The sequence below is a fragment of the Thamnophis elegans genome, chromosome 14 (assembly GCF_009769535.1).
Source record: "Thamnophis elegans isolate rThaEle1 chromosome 14, rThaEle1.pri, whole genome shotgun sequence".
Lineage (NCBI taxonomy): Eukaryota > Metazoa > Chordata > Lepidosauria > Squamata > Colubridae > Thamnophis > Thamnophis elegans.
Window position 1 is genome coordinate 11312696 of NC_045554.1, and position 22880 is coordinate 11335575.

The following is a 22880-nucleotide window of genomic DNA, read 5'->3' on the forward strand; positions in this document are numbered from 1 at the left end:
GGGCCCCCTGGATTGCAACCAACTCTCAACCTCAACCCCAACCTCCCTCCTGTTCTCTGCAGGTGGTGATGCTGGATGAACCTACCTCAGGCATGGACCCCGTTTCACGGCGGGCCACGTGGGAGCTCCTGCAGGAGCAGCGGCGAACTCGCACCATCTTGCTCACCACCCACTTCATGGATGAGGCAGACCTGCTGGGCGACCGCATCGCCATTATGGCCAACGGGGAACTCCAATGTTGTGGATCATCCCTCTTTCTCAAGCATAAATATGGTAAGGAGATTAGGCTTGGAAATAGTGTTGCGGTCACTTTGAGTGTACACTGATTGGCATACATTAAAATGAAATTTAAATTGCATACAGCTCTCAAAGCCTCCAATATACAGTGCATAAACATTTATTTATTTATTTATTAGTTTGTCAAGCATGTGCAAGATAACAGGTATAAGTATGAACATGGACATGAACAAAGGAAATGAATACAAATAAATGGGGACAGTAGGACAGGGACAGTAGGCATGCTGATGGGCTTATGCACGCCCCCTTTACGGACCTCTTAGGAATGGGGTGAGGTCCATGGTAGACAGTTTGAGGTTGAAGCTGTGGGGATTTGAGGATGTAACAACGGAGTCAGGTAGAGAATTCCAGGCGTTGACCCATCTGTTGCTGAAGTCGTATTTTCTGCAGTCGAGTTTGGAGCGGTTCACCTTGAGTTTGTATCGATGGTTTGCCTGTGTATTATTGCGGTTGAAGCTGAAGTAGTCATTGACAGGTAGGACGTTGTAGCAGGCAATTTTGTGTACTACGCTTAGGTCAGACCTTAGTTAGCGTAGTTCCAGGTTGTCCAAGCCCAAAATTTCAAGCCTGGTGGCATAAGGGATTCTATTGTGAGCAGAGGAGTGGAGGACTCGTGAAATACCTCTGGACCCACTCGATCGTATTAATGTCCAATAAACATGGAAGCATTTCCCCATTATTATGTTCCAGAAAATATTTTCGACTTCTGAGTCAATCCCTCAACTCTGACATATTAACTATGAATGCTGCAACACTGGAAGTGTTTGAGAAGATGCTGGATAACCATTTGACTGAAGTGGTGTAGGGTTTCCTGCCTAGGCAGGAGGTTGAAATAGAAGACCTCCAAAGTCCCTTCCAACTCTGTTATTCTATTCTATTCCATTCCATTCAAGTACACCCAATCCTGATGGAAATTTTCAAGTTCAACCAGGGTTTTGCTGAATGTGGCCATCTCTTTAGCTCTGAAGGACATAAAAGTTAGGGATGATCACAAGAAAGCATCCAGTGCTCATCAAGCAATATCCTTCCTCCTTTTCAGGTGCTGGGTACCACATGGTGATGGTGAAAGAGCCCTATTGCAACCTCGGAGAGATCTCCCACCTCATCTATCATTATGTCCCCAACGCCTCTCTGGAGAGCAATGTGGGGGCAGAATTGTCCTTCATTCTACCCAAGGAGAGCACGCACAAGTAATCTCACCCTTAATAACTACAGGGGATGACTGGGTGGGGTCCAAGTTTGCCAAAAGCTCAAAGTCTCAATGGAAGTGATGAGAGTTTGAGCCCATCCACCTGGAGAACATGGGCTTGAAGGACTGGGAAAACCATAGCCTTGACTAGACACACTTTTATTGGCAGGGTGATGTCTCTGCTTTTTAGTATGTTGTCTAGATTTACCATAGCTTTCCTCCCCAGGAGCAAACGTCTTTTTAATTTCTTGGTTGCAGTCCCCATCTGAGAGACCATTAGGCCTATTTTATAGATAAACGTGGCTGTAAAGCCTATGGTTTATGTCACAGCATATCTTCTCCTGTATTGATTAAAATGCTATAATTACTAAGAGACCCTTTTAAAATGAAGATGATTATGGCTGACCTGAAGGGAGCTGCCCATGGGCTTCTCAAAATCAATCTGGATGTTGCTATGAATGTGGTGTCTGAATTCAAATCTTCTCCCTTACTTTTTCCTTCCAGATTTGAGGCTCTGTTCACAGAGCTGGAGTTACGCCGGGAAGAGCTGGGCATTGCCAGTTATGGAGCTTCCGTTACCACAATGGAAGAGGTCTTCCTTAGGTAACTCTTTGTTGAGCTTGCAAAATGAGCTTGAAAGGTGGGCGTGGAAGATGAATTTGGAAGATGAGCTTGAAAGATGAGTTGAAAGGTGGGCGTGGAAAATGAATTTGGAAGGTGGGCTTGAAAGGTCAGTTTGGAAAGTGAGCTTGGAAGATGAGCTTGGAAGGTGAGCTTGGAAGATGAGCTTGAAAGGTAAGCTTGGAAGGTGAGCTTGGAAGATGAGCTTGTAAGGTGGGCTTGAAAGGTGAGCTTGGAAGGTCAGTTTGGAAAGTGAGCTTGGAAGGTGAGCTTGGAAGATGAATTTGGAAGGAGCTTGAAAGATGAGTTGAAAGGTGAACTTGGAAGATGAGCTTGGAAGGTGGGCTTGAAAGGTGAGCTTGGAAGGTGGGCTTGAAAGGTCAGCTTGGAAAGTGAGCTTGGAAGGTGAACTTGGAAGATGAGCTTGGAAGGTGAGGTTGGAAGATGAGGTTGAAAGGTCAGCTTGGAAGGTCAGCTTGGAAGATGAGCTTGAAAGGTGAGTTTGGAAGGTGAGCTTGGAAGGTGAGCTTGGAAGGTGAGCTTAAAAGGTCAGTTTGGAAGGTGAGCTTGAAAGGTGAGCTTGGAAGGTGAGCTTGGAAGATGAATTTGGAAGGAGCTTGAAAGATGAGTTGAAAGGTGAACTTGGAAGATGAGCTTGGAAGGTGGGCTTGAAAGGTGAGCTTGGAAGGTGGGCTTGAAAGGTCAGCTTGGAAAGTGAGCTTGGAAGGTGAACTTGGAAGATGAGCTTGGAAGGTGAGGTTGGAAGATGAGGTTGAAAGGTCAGCTTGGAAGATGAGCTTGAAAGGTGAGTTTGGAAGGTGAGCTTGGAAGGTGGAAAGGGAGCTTGGAAGATGAGTTTGGAAGATGGGCTGGCCTTCTCAAGAGATCACATCCCATAAGACTTGTTATGAGAGTAAAATGGGAGGAAGAGGTGAGCGGGAAAAAGTAAAATTCTGAAAGCGGTCTCTTTCTTAAAGAGTTGGCAAGCTTGTGGATTCCAGCATGGACATCCAAGCCATCCAGCTGCCAGCTTTGCAGTACCAGCATGAACGGCGGTCCAACGACTGGGCCATGGATGATTCCAGCAGCATGAGTGGCCTGACGAGCACGACCGATGACAGCGGGGCACTCATCACCGAAGATTGCTCCAACGTTAAGCTGAACACAGGGGTGGGTCCTCCTAACTCCTTTCATTGCTATGCTTTTTTTTTACTTGCCTCCCATATTCCTCTCTTTGATCTTTATCTCTGTCTGCGTCTACCGTATTTTTCAGAGTATAAGATGCACCTTTCCCTCCCCAAAGAAAGAGCATGGAAATGTTGGTGCGTCTTATATACCGAATACAGCCATTTTTGGCCCCCGAAGCCTCGTTCCCACATCTCATTTTTGTGAAAACGGGGCCATTTTTCACAGAAACTAGGCCATTTTTCACAAAAACGGGGCCATTTTTCACAAAAACGGGGCCATTTTTCACAAAAACCGGGCCATTTTGCACAAAAACGGGGGCATTTTTGCCTTCCCCCACCCCCCAGAAACACTCTGCAGGTTTCAGCAGGGCTGAGGGAAGGGAAAAATGCCCCCATTTTGGTGAAAAATGGGCTGTTTTTCACCAAAGCGTGTGTGTTTTTGCTTTCCCCTACACCCCAGAAGCACACTGCAGGCTTCAGCAGGGTTGGGGGAAGGGAAAAATGCCCCTCTTTTGATGATAAACGGGGGCATTGTTGCCTTCCCCCAGCCCTGCTGAAGCCTGCAAAGTGTTCCTGGAGGCTGGGGAAGACAAAAACTTTCTTTTCTTACTTACCTCTTGGAAATCTTGGTGCGTCTTATACACCGTGCGTCTTATACTCCGACAAATACGGGGGGGGTTGGTTCTGTTCAATCTAGGTACGTCTCCCATCTCTACCCTCTTCCACTGTCTAGTTTCCAGAGTTTCTGGAAACTCACCTGCGTAAACCTCATCTTTTCCTCTCTCTCCCGCAGTTCTACCTCTGCTGCCAGCAGTTCTATGCCATGTTCATGAAGAGGGCGGTGTACAGTTGGCGCAACTGGAAGATGGTAGCGGGCCAGTTTTTGGTGCCTCTTATTTTCACTGCTTTTGCCTTGATCTCCGCCAAGACCTTCCCGGGGCCTCAAGACTCTCCGTTGTTGAAGCTGACTTTAAATCCTTACGGACAGACCACAGTGCCTTTCTCCGTCTCCCAGGGCTCCAGCCTGGGCGAGAGGCTGGCAGCACAATACAAGGATGTGGTTGGTGCTCAACGCCAGGAGCCGTTGGAGGTGGTAGGTCAGTGGCAATCAGAAGCTTTCCTTCTAGAGAAGAACTCAGAAGATGGGGGGTGGGGAGGTCTCTTGTGCTCATAAGACTTTCCAGGTAGACCAGGCAGAAAATACAACCCGAACAGCTAAAGAGGAGGTAATGGAGATTTTGCAGTATCCTTCCCCTGGAGTGGGGAAGGAATGGAGATTTTACAGTATCCTTCCCCTAGAGTGGGGAGGGAATGGGGATTTTGCAGTATCCTTCCCCTGGAGTGGGGAGGGAATGGGGATTTTACAGTGTCCTTCCCCTGGAGTGGGGAGGGAATGGGGATTTTACAGTATCCTTCCTTGGAGTGGGGAGGGAATGGGGACTTTGCAGTATCCTTCCCCTGGAGTGGAGAGGGAATGGGGATTTTGCAGTATCCTTCCCCTGGAGTGGAGAGGGAATGGGGATTTTACAGTATTCTTCCCCTGGAGTAGAGAGGGAATGGGGATTTTACAGTATCCTTCCCCGAGAGTGGGGAGGGAATGGGGATTTTACAGTATCCTTCCCCTGCCATGGCCACCACGCCATGCCCACCAAGCTACGTCCACCGAACCAGTAGTAAAAAATGTTTTAATCCCACCACTGGTTAGGATGCTAGGCTTGTTGTTCAAAAGGTGGGCAGTCTAGTGAAGAGAAGGACCAGGGGAGACATGATAGCAGTCTTCCAGTTTGAGGGGCTGCCACAGAGAGGAGGGAGCCAAGCTGTTTTCCAAAAGGACCCCAAGGCCAGACCCGCCAAGTCAACGGGGAAACCAAATTCCCTCCACAACCGTGAGACTGACTTAACAACTGCAGTGATTCACTTACACAAACGGGGCAAGAAATGTCATAAAATGGGGCAAAACTCACTGATCAAATGCCTCCCTTAGCAAGCTAAATTTTGGCCTCGATTGTGGCCGTAAGTTGAGTTGGATTCAAATCCTTCCTCCCCCCCACCTCAAAGGGCCCTGAAAGAGTAGACAACACTATTTCCCTGGGTTTAGAAAAACCTAAAAGCAAATTCTTACTTTGTATTATACATGGCTTGAAGTCCAGTCAGTGAAAGGCCCTTCTCAATGGCTCCCTGTCAGACAGACGCTTTGGGGCAAGGGGCCAGGATGGTAGAAAGGGCGGAAAAGAGGAGCACCCTGGAGGGGGAAGGGAGAGGGCAGACATTCCTGAATAATTACTCTATAAAAAACTTCTAGCCTTCAAGGTTACAAAAGTGCTTTTTATTTCAAGAGGCAACTGGACTTTTTGGTTTTTCTTTGAAGACATTTTGCTTCTCGTCCAAGAAGCTTCTTCAGCTCAAATGTCTTCAAAGAAAACCCAGAAAGTCCAGTTGCCTTCTGAAAAAAACACCTTTGGGACATCCGTGACCTGGATGATGGAGAATCTCCATAGACTTTCAAAGTTACCATTTATGGTCCTTGTGGTTAGAAACATCTGTGTCTTACATCTCCAATAAGTAGTGCTAATGGCTGAAATGGGGTACTTAGTCAGTGAGGAGGACATCTTCACTTCATGAAATTGTTGTCCTTGCAGGGAACCTGGAGGAATACTTGATTTCTCGCGCATCCGAAGAAGCCGGAGCGTTTAATGAGTACCACATAGCGGCAGCTTCTTTCCAAGAGTCCTCGAACCAGGTCAACATCACTGCTCTTTTCAACAACCAAGCATTTCATTCCCCTGCCACTGCGTTGCTACTGGTGGACAACGCCTTGTTGAGGCTCATAGTTGGACCAAATGCCTCCATCACCGTTGCTAACTATCCCCAACCTCGCAACATGACCGAGACAGCAAAGGACCAGCTCATGGAGTGAGTCCCAACTTCCTTCGTTTTTAATCTGTTTGGTGGCTTCAGATATATCCCATCTTTCACTCAAGAACTCAAGAGGGCCTATGTATGCCCATTCCCACAGGTGATATTCAGCCGGTTCTGACCAGTTCTGGCGAACCGGTAGCAGAAATTTTGAGTAGTTCGGAGAACCAGCAAATGCCACCTCTGACTGGCCCCGCCCACACCTATTCTCTGCCTCCTGAGTCCCAGCTGATCAGAATCCCAGCTGATTGGCTCGGTCTTCTTTTGTTGCCCTGCACAGGAGAACAGAGCTGGAAAGTAGGTTAGTGGGATGGGGAGGGAATGGGGATTTTACAGTATCCTTCTCCTGCCATGCCCACCAAGCCACACCCATCAAGCCATGCCTACAGAACTGGTAGTAAAAAAAAAAATTGAATCCCACCACTGCCGGTTCCTCATGTAACAACCAAGTGCCATTTCAAGTATCAGGCGTCAAGCCAGCTATCTGTCAGATTCGGGTTAATGTCAGAATTCCAAATAGCATCCAAAAGTAAATCAAAGTCCAAGGCAAAGGATTCCTCAAAGTTCCAATTGATTAAGAGAGCCATGTTGGCACATCTGGGAAAACCCGAATCTGAAAGCTTCCCAGTTTTCCCCATCTAGTTGAAAGTTCAAGAACTTGCCCCCACACCCACAAGTCCCATCAGATGGTCCAATCTCCCACTGCCATGCTGGCAGCTTCCATCCATCCAGTTCCGGTCAGGTGCAGAGGTGCAAAGACAAAGGATGACCTTGGCTTTCTAGAAAGAATGTTGTTATGGCTACATAGCATCTAACTCTGTACAATCCTCCCTTCCCATTTTCTCACAATAGAAAAGGCATAGTAGAATAACAGAAAGCGTGGCAGGCCTGAGATCCACAAGAAAAGATGGCTGCAGGCCTGACACTACCCCTAACTCCCCAGCCAGATCTATTGTAGTTCCACCAGAACTGGGGTAAAATGCTTTGGGGAACCCAACGTTTAATCAAAGTTTTCCATCTCTGTCTTGGCAATATCCCCGTAGAAGCAAGACGGGTTTCGCCATCGCCATTAACTTGCTCTACGGAATGGCCTCCTTATCCAGCACCTTTGCGCTCCTGCTGGTCAGCGAGAGAGCCATCAAAGCCAAACACGTACAGTTTGTCAGCGGTGTTTACATGGTGAACTTTTGGCTCTCGGCGCTTCTGTGGGACCTCATCAACTTCCTTACACCTTGCACCCTCATCCTGGTGAGTCATTCCTAGATAGCTTGTGTCGAGTGGGAAGCCATGGTGGTGTAGTAGTTAGAATGCAGTATTGCAGGCTGACTCTGCCCACTGTGAGGAGTTCGATCCTCACCAGGCTCAAGGTTGGCTCAGCCTTCCATCCTTCCGGGGTCAGTAAAATGAGGACCCAGATTGTTGGAAGCAATAAGCTGACTCTGCAAACCACTTAGAAAGCATTATGAAACGGTATATAAGTCTAAGCGCTATTGCTATTACTTCTAAGGAAAATGGGTTCACCACGATGCGAAGTCCACCATAGAATCTTCAGCTCTGAATTCTGCTGGACTTTAGGAAGGTGGGGAGAATAAGAGCTTCCTGTTAGCGCACTGAATTCTGGGAGTTGAAGTTCACCCATCTGGAGGTTGCTGCGATTGAGAAACTCTGGCCTAGGCAATACAGATGGTTATCAGCACTTAGCAGGCTGTTAAGAGCCCCGGTGGCGCAGTGGTTAGAATGCAGTATTGCAGGCGGACTCTGCCCACTGCCAGGAATTCAATCTGCGTTCTAACCACTGTGCCACCATGGGAGAAAAGGAAGGGAGGGAGGAAAGAAGGAAGGGCTAGCAATAGCATTTAGACATATACCACTTCACAGTGCTTTCACAGGGGTCACTGACAAATGCGCGCTCGACAAAAGTGCGCCGACAAAACTGCTGGAAAAAAACCCCAAGTTCGAAATCGCGCCGATGAATGTGCGCAGAAGCGCGCCAACAACAGCGCGCCGACAGAAGCGCACTCTAAACCTAACCCTAAACCTAACCCTCACCCTTACCCTAACCCTTACCTTAACCGTAATCGTGCTTCTGTTAGCACTCTTTTGTCAATGCACCTTTGTGGGCGCACTGTCGATGTTGCGATTTTATCGTCACGGTTTTGTCAGGTGCGCTGTTGTCGGGCGCGCATTTGTCGGATCTCGCTTTCACAGCCCCCTCTAAGCGGTTTACAGAGTCAGCCTCTTGCCCCCAACAATCTGGGTCCTCATTTTACCCACCTGGGAAGGATGGATGGCTGAGTCAACCTTGAGCCTGGAGCGATTCGAACTGCCAAATTGCAGGCAGCCGGCAGTCAGCAGAAGTAGCTTGCAGTACCGCACTCTAATCACAGCGCCACTGTGGCGCATACTAAATGAGCACATTAAATGACCCTTCCTATTCTTAAGCTGTAATAACTGTACTAACCATTTCTGTTGGTCGTTCTTCAGGTGATCTTCCAAGCCTTCGACGTCAAAGCATTCACTCAGGACAACCACCTCGTGGATATAATGCAGATATTTCTTCTGTACGGCTGGGCCATTATCCCCCTCATGTACCTGCTCAGCTTCTTCTTCTCCGTAGCAGCCACAGCCTTCACCCGCCTCACCATCTTCAACATCTTCTCTGGCACAGCCACGTTCTTGGCCGTCGTCATCATGAGCATTCCTGGTAAGGAATTTGGACTCCGTGGCCTTGGCTGAAACGTTTTCGTGGCGTTGAGCCGCCCAGGTGAACTTTGTTCTTCTCCCGTGTCTTCTCTTCCAGAGCTCGGAATGGTAGATCTTTCTAACACGTTGGATAAAGTCTTCCTAACCCTACCCAATTACTGCTTGGGACAAAGTATCAGCAAGTTCTACCAGAATTATGAGTTCATTCAGTTCTGCACTTCCTCTTTTGAGTCCGTGCTCATCTGTAAAGTATTTAGTGAGTATCTCAGACTTGGCTTCTTGGGCGGTGTGGAAGAGGACTATTTGTGGCTCAGGGTTAAAATGAAGGGTCCTTGGTGCTCACTGAGTAGTTTTCTTGCAAATGTTTCATGGCCCAACTAGGGAAGGTTATCAGTGCTAGAAGCGAGAGGGACTTGGGGAGAGGAGGAAGAGGAGGGAAAGGACTGTGGGGGGTCCTTGGTGCTCTCTGAGCTTGGTGGTTTTCTTGCAAATGTTTCATGACCCAACTAGGGAACATCACCAGTGCTTGAAGGGAGGGGGACTTGTGGAGAGGAGAAGGAGGAGAGAGGGGCCGGAGGAGGGAGGAGGACGAGGAGGACGAGGAGGGAAGGGATAGAGGAGGAAGGAGGAGGCAGCTGGAGGAAGAGGAGGAGGAAGAGAATGACTAGGCTTCTCTGTGCTCTCTGAGCACTGATAACGTTACCTACTTTGGAATGAAGATTTTGCAATATCCTTCCCCCAGGAGTGGGGAGGGATTGGAGATTTTGCAGTATCCTTCCCCTGGAGTGGGGAGGGAATGGGGATTTTGCAGTATCCTTCTCCTGGAGTGGGGAGGGAATGGGGATTTTGCAGTATCATTCCCCTGGAGTGTGGAGAGAATGGGGATTTTACAGTATCCTTCCCCTGGAGCGGGGAGAGAATGGGGATTTTGCAGTATCATTCCCCTGGAGTGTGGAGAGAATGGGGATTTTACAGTATCCTTCCCCTGGAGTGGGGAGGGAATGGGGATTTTGCAGTATCCTTCCCCTGCCATGCCCACCAAGCCACGCCCACATAACCAGTAGTAAAACAAAATTGAATGTCGCCACTGGTTCAACCTCTGGTATGGACAAATGTTCACCAACCTAATCTTATCTAGTAATTATTCCAATATTAATATCATCCATAGATCTTATCTATTATCTTTCTTCTATTCCCTCAACTTTCATGTGGACTTCAACCAACGGAAGGTTGCTAATCTTCTGAAATAACCCTTTTCTTTGGTCCCGCTCTCCTCCCTTTCCCCATTCCTCTTCCAGATATCACTTACCAGACCAACTACTTTGCTTGGGAAAACCCAGGTGTCGGGAAATACCTGACAGCTATGGCTGCTCAAGGGCTCTCCTTCCTTCTCCTGCTCTTTCTGATTGAGACTAACCTCCTCTGGAGAATGAGGACCATTGTTTGCGACCTACGGCGGAGGCGGAAATGGGTGAGGCTTTCGCACCAAGGAATCCCTTTCCGAGTTTCTCAATGTTGCGTGTAGATTAACCTCCTCCCCCCCTGAATTTCACATGATGCAATGGATGGTGGAAGAAGGCAGCTTCGTTTGTGGGGAACAAAGGAAATTGTTGGCATCAAGAGTTGGTTGGTGGCCAACTCTTAGGAGCTGCAACTATCTAAGCCAGTGTTTCTCAACCTTAGCGACTTTAAGTCCTGTGGGGGATTCTGGGAGTTGAAGTCCACAGGACTTAAAGTTGCCAACGTTGAGAAACACTGATCTAAGCCTTTTAGAGTCGACCTCGACAGCCTTCCAGGAATTTAACAAAAGAAAGAATATAAGATGCGCCTAGCTTTTGGGAGGAAAACAAGGGGGGGGATCACTGCAGCTGCCCCAGATGTAAGCCAATTGCCAAGTGCCCAAGTTGCAATCACATCACAATATTGTAGGGTTAGTGCAAGGTTGGGTGATAAGTAACGTTTTTTTTTTCAAGGCTGTTGTAACTTTGAACTGTGGTTAAACAAATGGTCGTAAGAGGATTACCTGCTCTCAGGTTAATCAAAATGATAAGGGAGATTTTTCTCCCTGATGTAATTATAAATTCAGTATTTCCCTCCTGCTTGTTTTATACAGGACGCCTCCCTTCCGATAACTTGCTTCTGATGTGTCCCTTTAGCAATAGCGCTTAGACTTATATACCGCTTTACAGTGCTTTGCAGCCCTCTCTAAGCGGTTTACAGAGTCAGCCTATTACCCTCCCTCCCTCCCTCCCAACAATCTGGGTCCTCATTTTACCAAACTTAGAAGGATGGAAGGCTGAGTCAACCTTGAGCTGGTCAGGATCGAACTGCTAGCAGTGGGCAGAACTAGCCTGTAATACTGCATTCTAACCACTGTGCATCATGGATGGATAGATGGATGGATGGATGGATGGATGGATGGAGAAAAGGAGGAGCAATAGCAAAAGCACTTAGACTTATATACCGCTTCACAGTGCTTTTCAGCCCTTTCTAAGCAGTTTACAGAGTCAGCCTCTTGCCCCCAGCAATCTGGATCCTCATTTTACCCACTTCAGAAGGATGGAAGGCTGAGTCAACCTTCAACCGGTCATCGAACTCTTGGCAGTGGGCAGAGCTAGCCTGCAATACTGCATTTTAACCACTGGGAGAGAAGGAAGGAAGGAAGGAAGGAAGGAAGGAAGGAAGGAAGGAAGGAAGGAAGGAAGGAAGGAAGGGCAATAGCATTTAGACTTATATACCGCTTCGCAGTGCTTTATAGCCCTTGCTAAGTGGTTTACAGAGTCAGCCTCTTTCCCCCAACAATCTGGGTCCTCATTTTACCCACCTCGGAAGGATGGAAGGCTGAGTCAACCTTGTACCTTGTGAGATTCGAACTGCCAAATTGCAGTCAGCCGGCAGTCAGCAGAAAGTAGCCTGCAGTACTGCACTCTAACCACTGCACCACCGTGGCTCATTTGCTTGATTTTTTTTTTTATGCTGTTCAACAGGTCATGTTGCTAAACCAGGTTCCGGTGCTGCCTGAAGACCGGGATGTTGCTGATGAGAGGAAGAAGGTTCTGGAATCTCCAGTAGCATCCATTTCTTCTCTGAATAGTCCTCTGGTGATTAAGGAGCTTACCAAGGTAGATGTTCAAGGTAGCTTCTAAGACTCCCTGGTACCTCTCACCAAAACCTCATCAAAATAATGTAAACCACTTTTGAAGGTCACACTTTTTATGCAAAAAAAATAAAATCCCTCCATTTCTCCAAAGAAATAATAGGTGGTTCTATTAGGCCCTGAAGCCTAGAAAGTATCTGTGGTTTATATTTACATACTAGCTGGTAACCTGGTGTTGCCCAGGCATTTATTTATCCTAGCCCTGTATCAGATAGTGGTGTTTTTTGTAAGAACCAATCCCCCTTACCAGAGGGAGCCCCTTGGGGAGTATTGTGAAGCCGTTACCATGGCAACACCACTGTGCTGTACAGTAGATGTCATTTTAAGACACAATAGGTTGTATCTTAACAGAGCTTGACTCCAAAATGCATACCAGCACTGTCAAAAATACTGTGAATTAGAAATAATTCATTCATTTTAGCGGCCCAGGCATTCCAAAATTATGCTGGAACACACACACACACACACACACACACACACACACACACACATACTCGCTAGAACTGGCTTTCTGTGAAAAAGGATTGGCTTTTATTGATTTGATTTTCATCCTGCTTTTATTTGGGGCCAGCTCAACACAGTGTCCATAGCTATGTTTTCGTGGCTTAAGGAAGAGAATTTGTGGCCTCTTGGTTTCTAGTCCGATGCTTTAACCACCGCACCTAACTACCTCCCTACCCTAAACTTTTGCTTGAATGATGGTGGGACGTTAGGTTCTTTGTTATTGGTTGAAAATGTTGAGAACCCCTGGAGCGGAATTTCTCAACCTTGACAACGTGAAGATATATGTGGACTTCAACTCTCAGCATTCAGGATTCTGGGAAGCGAAGTCCATGCATCTTAAAAGTTGCCAAGATTAAGAAATTTTGCATTAGAGAAGCGCAAAGGCCTCCCCCCCCCCATCCTTTTGGGTACCAAGGATGGGTTCTGTAGGGAGAGGTTCTTCCAAGGGTTGGATGGGGTGTGGTTTCCCATGCTGCCCACATCCCACGGATGGGGCTTGGCTTGTTTGCACGGATCGGTTTCTGGCAAGCCGCAGACCACTGTCATTCCACAGGTAGAAGGTTGAGGACCCCCCTGCACTAGAGAGTCAGTTGTAAGTGGGATGTGCAGAAAAGCAAGGTATAACTTGAAAACCAAACCATCTTCCTCAATACCTTTGGTGACATAAAATCCTAACTGTAATAATTATAAGCAAAGAGATAACAATGGGTAACAATGAAAGAAGCACCACTGGAACGCCATTGGCATTAACAAATTTAGCAGTCAATTGCAAAAGTCAATTATCAGTCAATTGCAGCTTGACTTGGAATAGCTTTTATCCTGAGATGACCATCAAACAACCCTATCTACCTATCCCGTCTAGTGACCGAGGCTTCCCAAGAGCCTGAAGCAAACTCCTTGTCCTGACAAAAAAACCCTTTTATTAATTTCCTGTGAATTCTGCTAATTCACATCAAGCAAAGTCTTTTGCCGATATCTGCAAAATCTGGCAAGGAGTCTCGGAGAGTCACAAACCAATTAAGCGAACTAATTGTCTCCTGCAAACTCCCCTTCCCTTTCGCTCCTCTTTTCTTTCCTTTGGGAGGGGCCGTTCACCATCCACCTGTGGCCTTCCTCCCAAGTCGACCCCTGTTCTTTAGCTGTTCCCTTCATCTGGCAACTCTGTGCATGCGCACACTGGGAACAGGCTCCAGCTGTTCATCTGCCTCACTGATGTCTGATTCTGAAGGCAGCTGATAACTGGCAAACGGGCCTGGCCCCCTCTCTGCCTCTGACACAGAGCCCTCACCAGAGCCTTCCCCAGACTCCAGGACTGGCCCAGGTTCCTCCCCAACCTCCTCACCGTCCGAATCTGCTGTCAGATCTGCTGGCTGCTGGTGGCCCACAACACGTTCTTAGGAAGAACTTGATAGATGCATAAAAATGCCAAATCCAATCTACCAACACATAATAATAAACATTTTTTTATAAGCCTGCAGTAATAAAGAAAATGATAATGAATAGTTAGTATTAGCAGCAATGAGGCCAGCTCTGTGTGTTTTACATCTGCCACCATTGTGCCCTCCCCACACTTCTGTTTTTCCAGGTGTACAGTAGCCGGGATTCTTGTCTGGCTGTGGACCGAATCTCTCTTGCAGTCAGCAAGGGGGAATGTTTTGGTCTTTTGGGTTTCAACGGGGCAGGAAAAACCACGACCTTCAAGATGCTAACAGGGGATGAGAGCATCACTTCGGGAGATGCTTATGTGGATGGACACAGCATCCTGGCCAATATCAAAAAGGTAATGGGAGAGTCGAGACAGAGTGGCGGGGTGACCTAGAGAGGGAGCTTTCACCCCACAATCAGGAGGTTGTGATTTCGATCCTAGGCAGTGGCAGATATATTTCTCTCTCTGGGCACAATTGTCTGCTGTGAACACCATATAGGTGTCAGGAAAGGCATCCGGCCAATAAATGCTCAGCTCCATTCAGTTGCCCCAACTCCACCCTGACGCAAGGGATTACAGGGTCGTTAAAAGAAAAAAAATGGGGGAGTCAAGAACAAAACAACAGCTGTTCTCGACAAAGTTGACAAAGTTATGGATTCCAGTTCTGGCACTTTGGGACCCTAAGGCTTTCTCCCAAGCCCTCATAGACCAACATTGAGCATTTGGAAGGAAAAGACACAATTGCTAGGTGCAACTAGGATCCTTCTATCTTGCTGATTTTCCTGCTTACATGTCTACCTATAGAAGTTCAAGGAGACTCTGAGGGAAATTGTCCCTCATTTGTATCACACCCCTGTGACTGAATATGAGTACTTTATGGTTTGTGGTTGAGCAACGACTTAAATCTGGGTCTTCTCGGTCTCACTTGAGCCCTCTAAGCTGGTTTGGAGAAGTATCCTGGTGACTATTAGCTGTGGGAGCTAGTTTGTCCAATGTTGACATCTACACAAAGAAACCAGGATAGTTGAGATCATCAATCTCCCATGAACAGGTAGGCCGGAGATGTTCTTCTCAACTTGATTTGATCTGCCTTCAGGTCCAGCAGCGGATTGGCTACTGTCCTCAGTTCGATGCGCTTTTGGATCACATGACTGGAAGGGAGACCTTGAGCATGTACGCCCGACTGCGGGGCATTCCTGAACGCTACATCGGCAGTTGTGTGGAGAATATGCTTCGCGGGTTGCTCTTAGAACCTTACGCCAACAAACTCATCCGCACATACAGGTGAGAAGCAGCGGGGTGCCCCTCCTACACTCATCGACGATGGGAGGTGGGACAAAGTGGGAGAAGAGGCTTTGTTTCATGATTAGAAATGGCTGGAGGCAGCTGGGAGGGCCCCACCGCTCTTAGCACTTAGCAATAGACTTATATTCCCTTCCCTTCTTTTCTCTTCCTTTCCGTTCCCTTCTCTTCCTTTCTCTTCCCTTCTTCTCTTCTCTTCCTTTCTCTTCCATTCTCTTATCTTCCTTTCCCTTCCCTTCCCCAAATTTGCAAATTTTGGTATGGAGGGGGAGAATAGCAATAGCACTTAGATTTATATACCACTTCACAGTGCTTTACAGCCCTCTCTAAGCGATTTACCGAGTCAGCCTATCGCCCCCAACAATCCTCATTTTACCCACCTCCGAAGGATGGAAGGCTGAGTCAACCTTGAGCCAGTCAGGATCGAACTCATGGCAGCCAGCCAAGTGAGCCTGCAAGACTGCATTCTAACCACTGGGAGGGAAGGAGATAGAAATAGCATTTAGACTTATATGCTGCTTCACAGTGCTTTACAGCCAACTCTTAAGCAGTTTACAGCGTCAGCCTCTTGCCCCCAACAATCTGGGTCCTCATTTGACCCACCTCGGAAGGATGGAAGGCTGAGTCAACCTTCAGCCTGGTGAGATTCGAACTGCCAAACTACAGGCAGCCAGCGGTCAGCAGAAAGTAGCCTGCAGTACTGCACTCTAACCACTGCGCCACCGCAGCTCTTTTTCATGGCCTTTCTCTTCTCTGTCTCTGCAGTGGTGGGAACAAGCGGAAACTGAGTGCAGGGATTTCTCTCATTGGTGGACCTCCTGTGGTGTTCCTGGATGAACCTTCCACTGGCATGGACCCTGTGGCCAGGCGATTATTATGGGATGCAGTCGCTCGGACAAGGGAGTGTGGGAAGTCCATCATTATCACTTCTCACAGGTTGGGCCTGTTTCTCTGTCTTCCATCACTCTGGGGAGAGGATACGGATTTCTGTCCATCTTTAGGCCAATGTTTCTCAACCTTGGCTGGTGCTTGAAGATGTGTGGACTTCAATGCCCAGAATTCTCTAGAAATTCTCAGAGTGGGGCAGAGGATCTTTGGGTTTTTTTAAAATAAAGGTAAAGATCCCCCTCGCACATATGTGCTAGTCATTCCCGACTCTAGGGGGTGGTGCTCATTTCCGTTTCCAAGCCAAAGAGCCAGCGCAGTGCGAAGACGTCTCCATGGTCATACAAAAATACTGGGAGTGGACCAGCCCTACCATAGGATACCGGTTCTTTTTCTTTCTGCTGAGTCCTGGATTCCCTGTGCCTACAAGTCTTTTGTTGGTTGACTAGCCGATAACCTGGCATTGCCCGGGTATTTATTTATAGGGGTAAAACGTCCAGACCAAACGTAATTTCTAATGTTGGATTTTCCCTCTTACCAGAGGGAACCCCCTTGTGGAGTACTGTGAAGCCGTTCCCATAGCAACCCCACTGCGCTATATAGTAGAAGTCATTTTACGGCAGTACAGTAGAAGCCATTTTAAGGCACAACAGGCTTTATCTTAACAAAACACACACCCTGAGGGATGTTAAGGGTGTCTTATCCCCATATATTTTTCTCCAGAGAGTAAGTCATCTGTGTACCAAGTTTGCTTGAAATTGCAAGAGAGGGAGAGGGAGAGAGAGAGAGGGAGGGAGGGAGGGAGAGAGATTACATGTCCCTCATCTCATGATCGGAGTGACTATGGGTGGATTACAAGTCTTGCGCTTGCTGCTCTAAACGTCTACATTCCCTCCCCTGCAGCATGGAAGAGTGTGAAGCTCTGTGCACCAGGTTGGCCATCATGGTCAACGGGCAGTTCAAGTGCCTGGGCAGCCCTCAGCACCTGAAGAGCAAGTTTGGCAGTGGATATACCCTGCTGGCCAAAACCCACTGGGATGAAGAAGGCCATGTCGAAGACTTCAAGGCCTTTGTGGAGAGGACATTTCCCGGTAAGCCAGCTGTGTGATCATGCATGTCTTCCAGCTGCTTGTATCAGACCAGCCTGCCACCTACAGGTAGTCCTTATGACCGGTGACTTGGTGACTATTCAAAGTTGTTGTTGGAACATGTGACATGGTTTCGAAGTTCCAACATCATGCCTCTGTTCTGAGCGAGGCTTCCCAAGAGCAGGAAGCAAACTCCTTGTCCCAACCAAAAAGCCTTTTATTAATTGACTGTGAATTCTGCTCATTCACATTCAGCAAAGGCTTTCGAGGGAGGATTTACAGTCACAGACATTATCTGGCTTGGAGAGCTGCCAGGCTGATATCTGCAGAACTTGGCAAGGAGTCTCGGAGAGTCACGAACCAATTAAGCGAACTAATTGTCTCCTGCAAACTCCACTCCCCTTTCGCTCCCCTTTTATTTCCTCTGGGAAGGGCCCTTCATTGTCCACCTGTGTTTTTACTCCCAAGTCAACCCTGTTCTTTAGCTGTTCCCTTCATCTGGTCACTGCGCATGCGCACACTGGGAACAGGCTCTAGCTGTTCGTCTGCCTCACTGATTTCTGACTCTGAAGGCAACTGATAACTGGCATATGGCTCTGGCCCCCTCTCTGCCTCCGATGCAGAGCCCTCATCAGAGCCTTCCCCAGACTCCAGGACTGGCCCATGTTCCTCACCAACCTCTTCACTGTCCGAATCTGCTGCCAGCTCTGCTGGCCGCTGGCAGGCCACAACAGCCTCCACCTCCTGTGATCACATGATGACCGCATTTTGGGTGCCCCGCAACCAACTTGCGTTGATGGCTATTTGCATGTTCAGTGGTCACCTGAACACATTTCACAACATTTTTGCTGGAAAACAACATTTACTTCCAGTTTTTTGGTAAAACCAGCCCGTAGAAATCAATTGTTCACATGATGACCACGATGGTCACTTAAATAAGCCCAGAGCAACAATAACATGTGGAAAGGACTCAGGCAGACAGTTCCCTGATTCCCTGATGTAGGAAGGGGCGAGAAGATCCAGCAGAATCAGGCTTGCAAGATTTGGTTATTAGAGCGAATCTGCAGGAGAAGAGCAGGCAAAGCTGGAGGGTGGAGTTAAGTGTGTCATCAGCTTAGAGTCATCACATTGCTACAAAGGTTCCAAGTTCAACCCCTCTTGAATTTTGTTGACTCTTATCTGATGCCAATTTAGTACTGAACTGTAGGTGACTGGATCCTTGTGTATACGCTTGAGCAATAGATCTTGAACTGCAACTCAACACTTGGTCCAGATACTTTGCATCTTTTTAAAAGCTTCCTTGAGAAGTTGAACTACTGGTTTAGTCCACCTAGTTGGACTGACTGCATGGGACACTTGTAGTCTACTCTACCTACTGCAGATAATTTAATTGGGGTATTAAAATTCAGAATGGTACCTTGGAGGAAGGCAAGGTAGGAATCCAGGACACAGATTCTCAACGAATTGTTGACCTCAGTTAAGAATGATTGCAGATTGATTTGGGGTGGGGACATGTGGATGTCTTGGGAAATAGATGTCAACTCCTAAAGTTGCCATAGTGACGAAAGTGGGGGGAGAACATTCCACACATATCTTTGGCTAGAGTCAGATCTCAGATAACTACAGCAGGCTTGTGATGTGTGCACCTCATTGGTGAATGTGATTCATGACACAGATTGAGGGGAGGGGAGGAACAGGGGTAAAGTTCAGCCATAGTTCAAAAGAGGTTTAGATCTGACTACAAAGCGGTGTTGCCGAAATGGTGCTCCTAATAAATGACTGGATTTCTTTTGAAACTTGGCTTGAGGCTAATGAATTAATTAGGACATCTTTCAGAAACTTGACAGACAATCAGATCTAAACCTTGGCTGTATCTTCTTTTTTCCCCTCTCCCAGAGAGCGTCCTGAAGCATGAACACCACGGGATGGTCCATTACCACCTCACCAATAAGAACCTCAGTTGGGCACAGGTAAGGCTGGAGTAATGGCTGGTGGTGGTATACAAAAGTGAACAGGGAAGAACAGCTCAACCTGTGGAAGCTAAGATCTTCAGAAGAAACTCTATCTAACAAAATGAAATTCAGTGTTGAAAAAAGTTAAGGTTCTACATTTAGGCAAGAAAAACAAAATGCACAGGTACAGTATAGGTGGTACCTTGCTCAATAGTAGCAACTGTGAGAGGGATCTTGAAGTCCTAGTGGACAACCATTTAAATAGGAGCCAGCCGTGTGCAGCAGCTGCCAAAAAAGCCAACACGGTTCTAGGCTGCATCAACAGAGGGATAGAATCAAGATCACATGAAGTGTTAATGCCACTTTATAAGGCCTTGGTAAGGCCACACTTGGAATACGGCATCCAGTTTTGGTCGCCACGATGTAGAAAAGATGTGGAGACTCTAGAAAGAGTGCAGAGAAGAGCAACAAAGATGATTAGGGGACTGGAGACTAAAACATATGAAGAACGGTTGCAGGAACTGGGTATGTCTAGTTGAATGAAAAGAAGGACTAGGGGAGACATGATAGCAGTCTTCCAATATCTCAGGGGTTGCCACAAAGAAGAGGGAGTCAAACTATTCTCCAAAGCACCTGAGGGTAGAACAAGAAGCAATGGGTGGAAACTAATCAAGGAGAGAAGCATCTTAGAACTAAGGAGAAACTTCCTGACAGTTGGAACAACTAATCAGTGGAACAACTTGCCTCCAGAAGTTGTGAATGCTCCAACATCGGAAGTTTTTAAGAAGATGTTGGATAACCATCTGTCTGAAGTGGTATAGGGTTTTCTGCCTAAGCAGGGGGTTGGACTAGAAGACCTCCAAGGTCCCTTCCAACGATGTTATTCTATTTTCTAATTCCAACCTCCTTTTCCCACACTGGCCTTGAGATCTTACAAGTTTCTAAGCCTTGGGTGAAGGCTGTGGTTTGTTAACTACCCCTTTCTCTCCCCGTGTGTCTTGCGTCTCCCAGGTGTTTGGGACCCTGGAGAAAGCCAAAGAGAAGTATTGCATAGAAGATTACTCAGTCAGCCAAATCTCCTTGGAGCAAGTCTTTATGAGCTTCACGCGTTTCCAGCACTACACAGAAGATCGCGAGAAATGAGTCTCGTCTTCTCCAGCCTCTTTTCGCGGACAGACCTGTTGCCTATAATATAAAGAGAAGGTGGTTTAAAGTATCAGCCATGTCTCCAACAACAAGAAGAAGAATGGACATATCCTCATTGGACAATTGGTACACCACCGTACTGACATTATGAAGACGAATGCATGGGTTGTGTGGATGTGTTGTGTGTCCATTTGTCTGTGTGAGGCATGAGAAGGAGGAGGAATGCTTAACCATCTTCCGAAGGCAGCTGGGATGTCCTACCAACTCTTACTCCACTTGGATGACAATGGGAGGGCTTAGCCTACTAACAATCATGGAAGCAGTTAACCCCAAATCCTAGGATAATTGAGTAATTGAGTATCTTGGATGCTAGGATGCTAGTTTCTTCTTCCTTTCCCACCCTCCCAATCTCATCTTCTTGAGAAGTTTCCACTGGACCATCGTTGGTGTAAGTGGGCCCCGCTTGCATGTTTTGGAGTGTCTGACAGCACATATTCATCCATACGGTTGCGATCCATATCCATATGTTCAGACAAAAACAAATTCTTTGGAATGAACCCATCCATGGTCCTTTGGATGGTGCAAAAGTGAGTTCCCAAGTGAAAGAAGCAAGACATTTTGAGCCCTTCCTTAGATCGAGGGAATTGATCTCCAGGGAATTGACTCTGCTTTTCAAGAACTAGTGAAGCAAGATTTAGTATCTCCACTTTCTTGGTGAGCATTAGACAAGTTTGCTTCAACAGAGTCTTCAGCATCCATACTGCATACACCAGTATCCAAGTCTCTTTCCTTCTGCTTTCCAAAGATCTCATGAACATTAGATCACAAGCAGCCATCATGAGCTTTCTCGTTGCAAAAGCTGCCTTTGATGTCCTTGAGAATAACATTTTCCCAATCAGGGTGCCCTCAAGATGGATGTGGACTTCCAACTTTCAGGAGTCCCCAGCCAGCATGCCATCCCTGAGGACTCTGGAACTTGATGGCTGTACCTCTAGAACTCATTCCAGCAGAGGAAGTTGATTCAGACAGATCGTCCTTGAAAACTTAAAAGAGTTTGGTGTTCACATCAGCTCCAAATTGTTGTTAGCAGCCACCAAGGTAGAAGATCCATTTTCTGGCTATCTTATTGCTGGCTAACTCTTGTAGACTTGGTGGTGTGGCAATAAATACATAGCTTTGTTTCTAGAAACTCAGAAAGTCAATGCATTCTCCTCAGTGAACCTTCCTACCTTCCTCCCATATCATTGTCCCTTCCTTCCATCCATCTATTCTTCCTTCCATATCAGTGTCCCTTCCTTCCATCCATCTATTCTTCCTTCCATATCAGTGTCCCTTCCTTCCATCCATCTATTCTTCCTTCCTTCTGTGTTCCTTCCTTCCTTCCTTCCATTCCACCCATCCATCTATTCATATCTATGTTCTTTCCTTCCTTAATTCCTTCCTTCCATTCATTGTTCCATCCATATCAGCCAGCTTTCCTTCCTTCCTTTCCATCCATCCATCCATATCTATGTTCCTTCCTTCCATCCATTGTTCCATCCATCCATCCATCCATATTAGCTTTCCTTCCTTCCTTCCTTTCTTTCTTCCTTCCTTCCTTCTTTCCTTCCTTTCATCCATCCATCCATATTTTCCTTCCTTTCATCTATTGTTCCATCCATGTCAGCCTTCCGTCCTTCCTTCCTTCCTTCCTTCCTTCCTTCCTTCCTTCCTTCCTTCCTTCCTTCCTTCCTCTTCTTTTAGATGCTTCTGGATGATGTTTCTAGACCATAATAAGTAAGCTTGGAAAAGTGGTTGGGTTTTTAAGGCAGGCCAGGTTCTTGGGCCTCAAAGACTTACACTCTGTATAATTCTTCCCTTCTGAGTAATTCAGTCAAATGCTGGTTGCATCTCGGCTTTCAGTTGTGGTTTCTCTTGGGGTACCGAAAGTGTGTTGTGAGGACAGAGTCCACCATCCATCTGCCAGTTGTGTCTTGCAAAAGAGAGCATAAAATGACCTCCCAGGCTTTTCTTCTCTGCATGAAGAACTAGGGCTTAAACTCATTTACATTTTGAATTAATGCAAAAAAAAAAAACCCCATCCCACTCTTTGCTACTTGAATCAACCCATGACACATGGAATGTATTATATCTGAGCATCTGTACCTCTCTTAGAGGAAAAGTGGAAAATATATGGGACCAGGAAGGGAAAGAACGAAAGGAGCTCCCAGGTTTCATTTTTTTGCTAGTTCTGAATAAATAAGTTAACTTTTAGTTTGGGCCCTTTCAGTGGTGGGATTCAGCCGGTTCGTACCTATTCGGGAGAACCGGTTGATAACTTTCCAAGCAGTTGGGAGAACCGTTTGTTGGAAGAAATCTCCTTTTGTTTTTCCCCACTTTGCAGGGCTAATCCTGTAAGGAAGGCAGGAAGGCAACATTCTGGTGTTGTTTCTAGCCTCATCTTTATTGCCCTGCTTACAGAAACTACCTCTCCGATTAACCCTTATCACATTGTAACAGCTAAGATG

The 22880-nt window shown here is 46.9% G+C and overlaps 1 protein-coding gene across 4 annotated transcripts in view; it reads left to right on the plus strand.

Moving 5' to 3' along the window:
- Positions 1-21660, plus strand: part of ABCA3 (ATP binding cassette subfamily A member 3) — an 88269-nt gene extending 66609 nt beyond the window's left edge. For 3 of the 4 annotated variants that reach the window (XM_032230960.1, XM_032230961.1, XM_032230962.1), the window contains exons 15-31: positions 63-273; positions 1337-1487; positions 1991-2089; positions 3085-3277; positions 4088-4391; positions 5934-6207; positions 7254-7458; positions 8695-8914; positions 9011-9169; positions 10212-10384; positions 11901-12035; positions 14160-14354; positions 15097-15284; positions 16068-16238; positions 17091-17278; positions 19172-19245; positions 20239-21660. In XM_032230960.1, the coding sequence (XP_032086851.1) occupies positions 63-273; positions 1337-1487; positions 1991-2089; positions 3085-3277; positions 4088-4391; positions 5934-6207; positions 7254-7458; positions 8695-8914; positions 9011-9169; positions 10212-10384; positions 11901-12035; positions 14160-14354; positions 15097-15284; positions 16068-16238; positions 17091-17278; positions 19172-19245; positions 20239-20370 (3072 nt within the window). In that variant the 3' untranslated portion in view covers positions 20371-21660. Of the gene's footprint in view, positions 1-62; positions 274-1336; positions 1488-1990; positions 2090-3084; positions 3278-4087; positions 4392-5933; positions 6208-7253; positions 7459-8694; positions 8915-9010; positions 9170-10211; positions 10385-11900; positions 12036-14159; positions 14355-15096; positions 15289-16067; positions 16239-17090; positions 17279-19171; positions 19246-20238 lie in introns of those variants that run through there. The other variant, XM_032230963.1, reaches the window with a different exon arrangement.
- The last annotated feature ends 1220 nt before the right edge of the window (positions 21661-22880 follow it).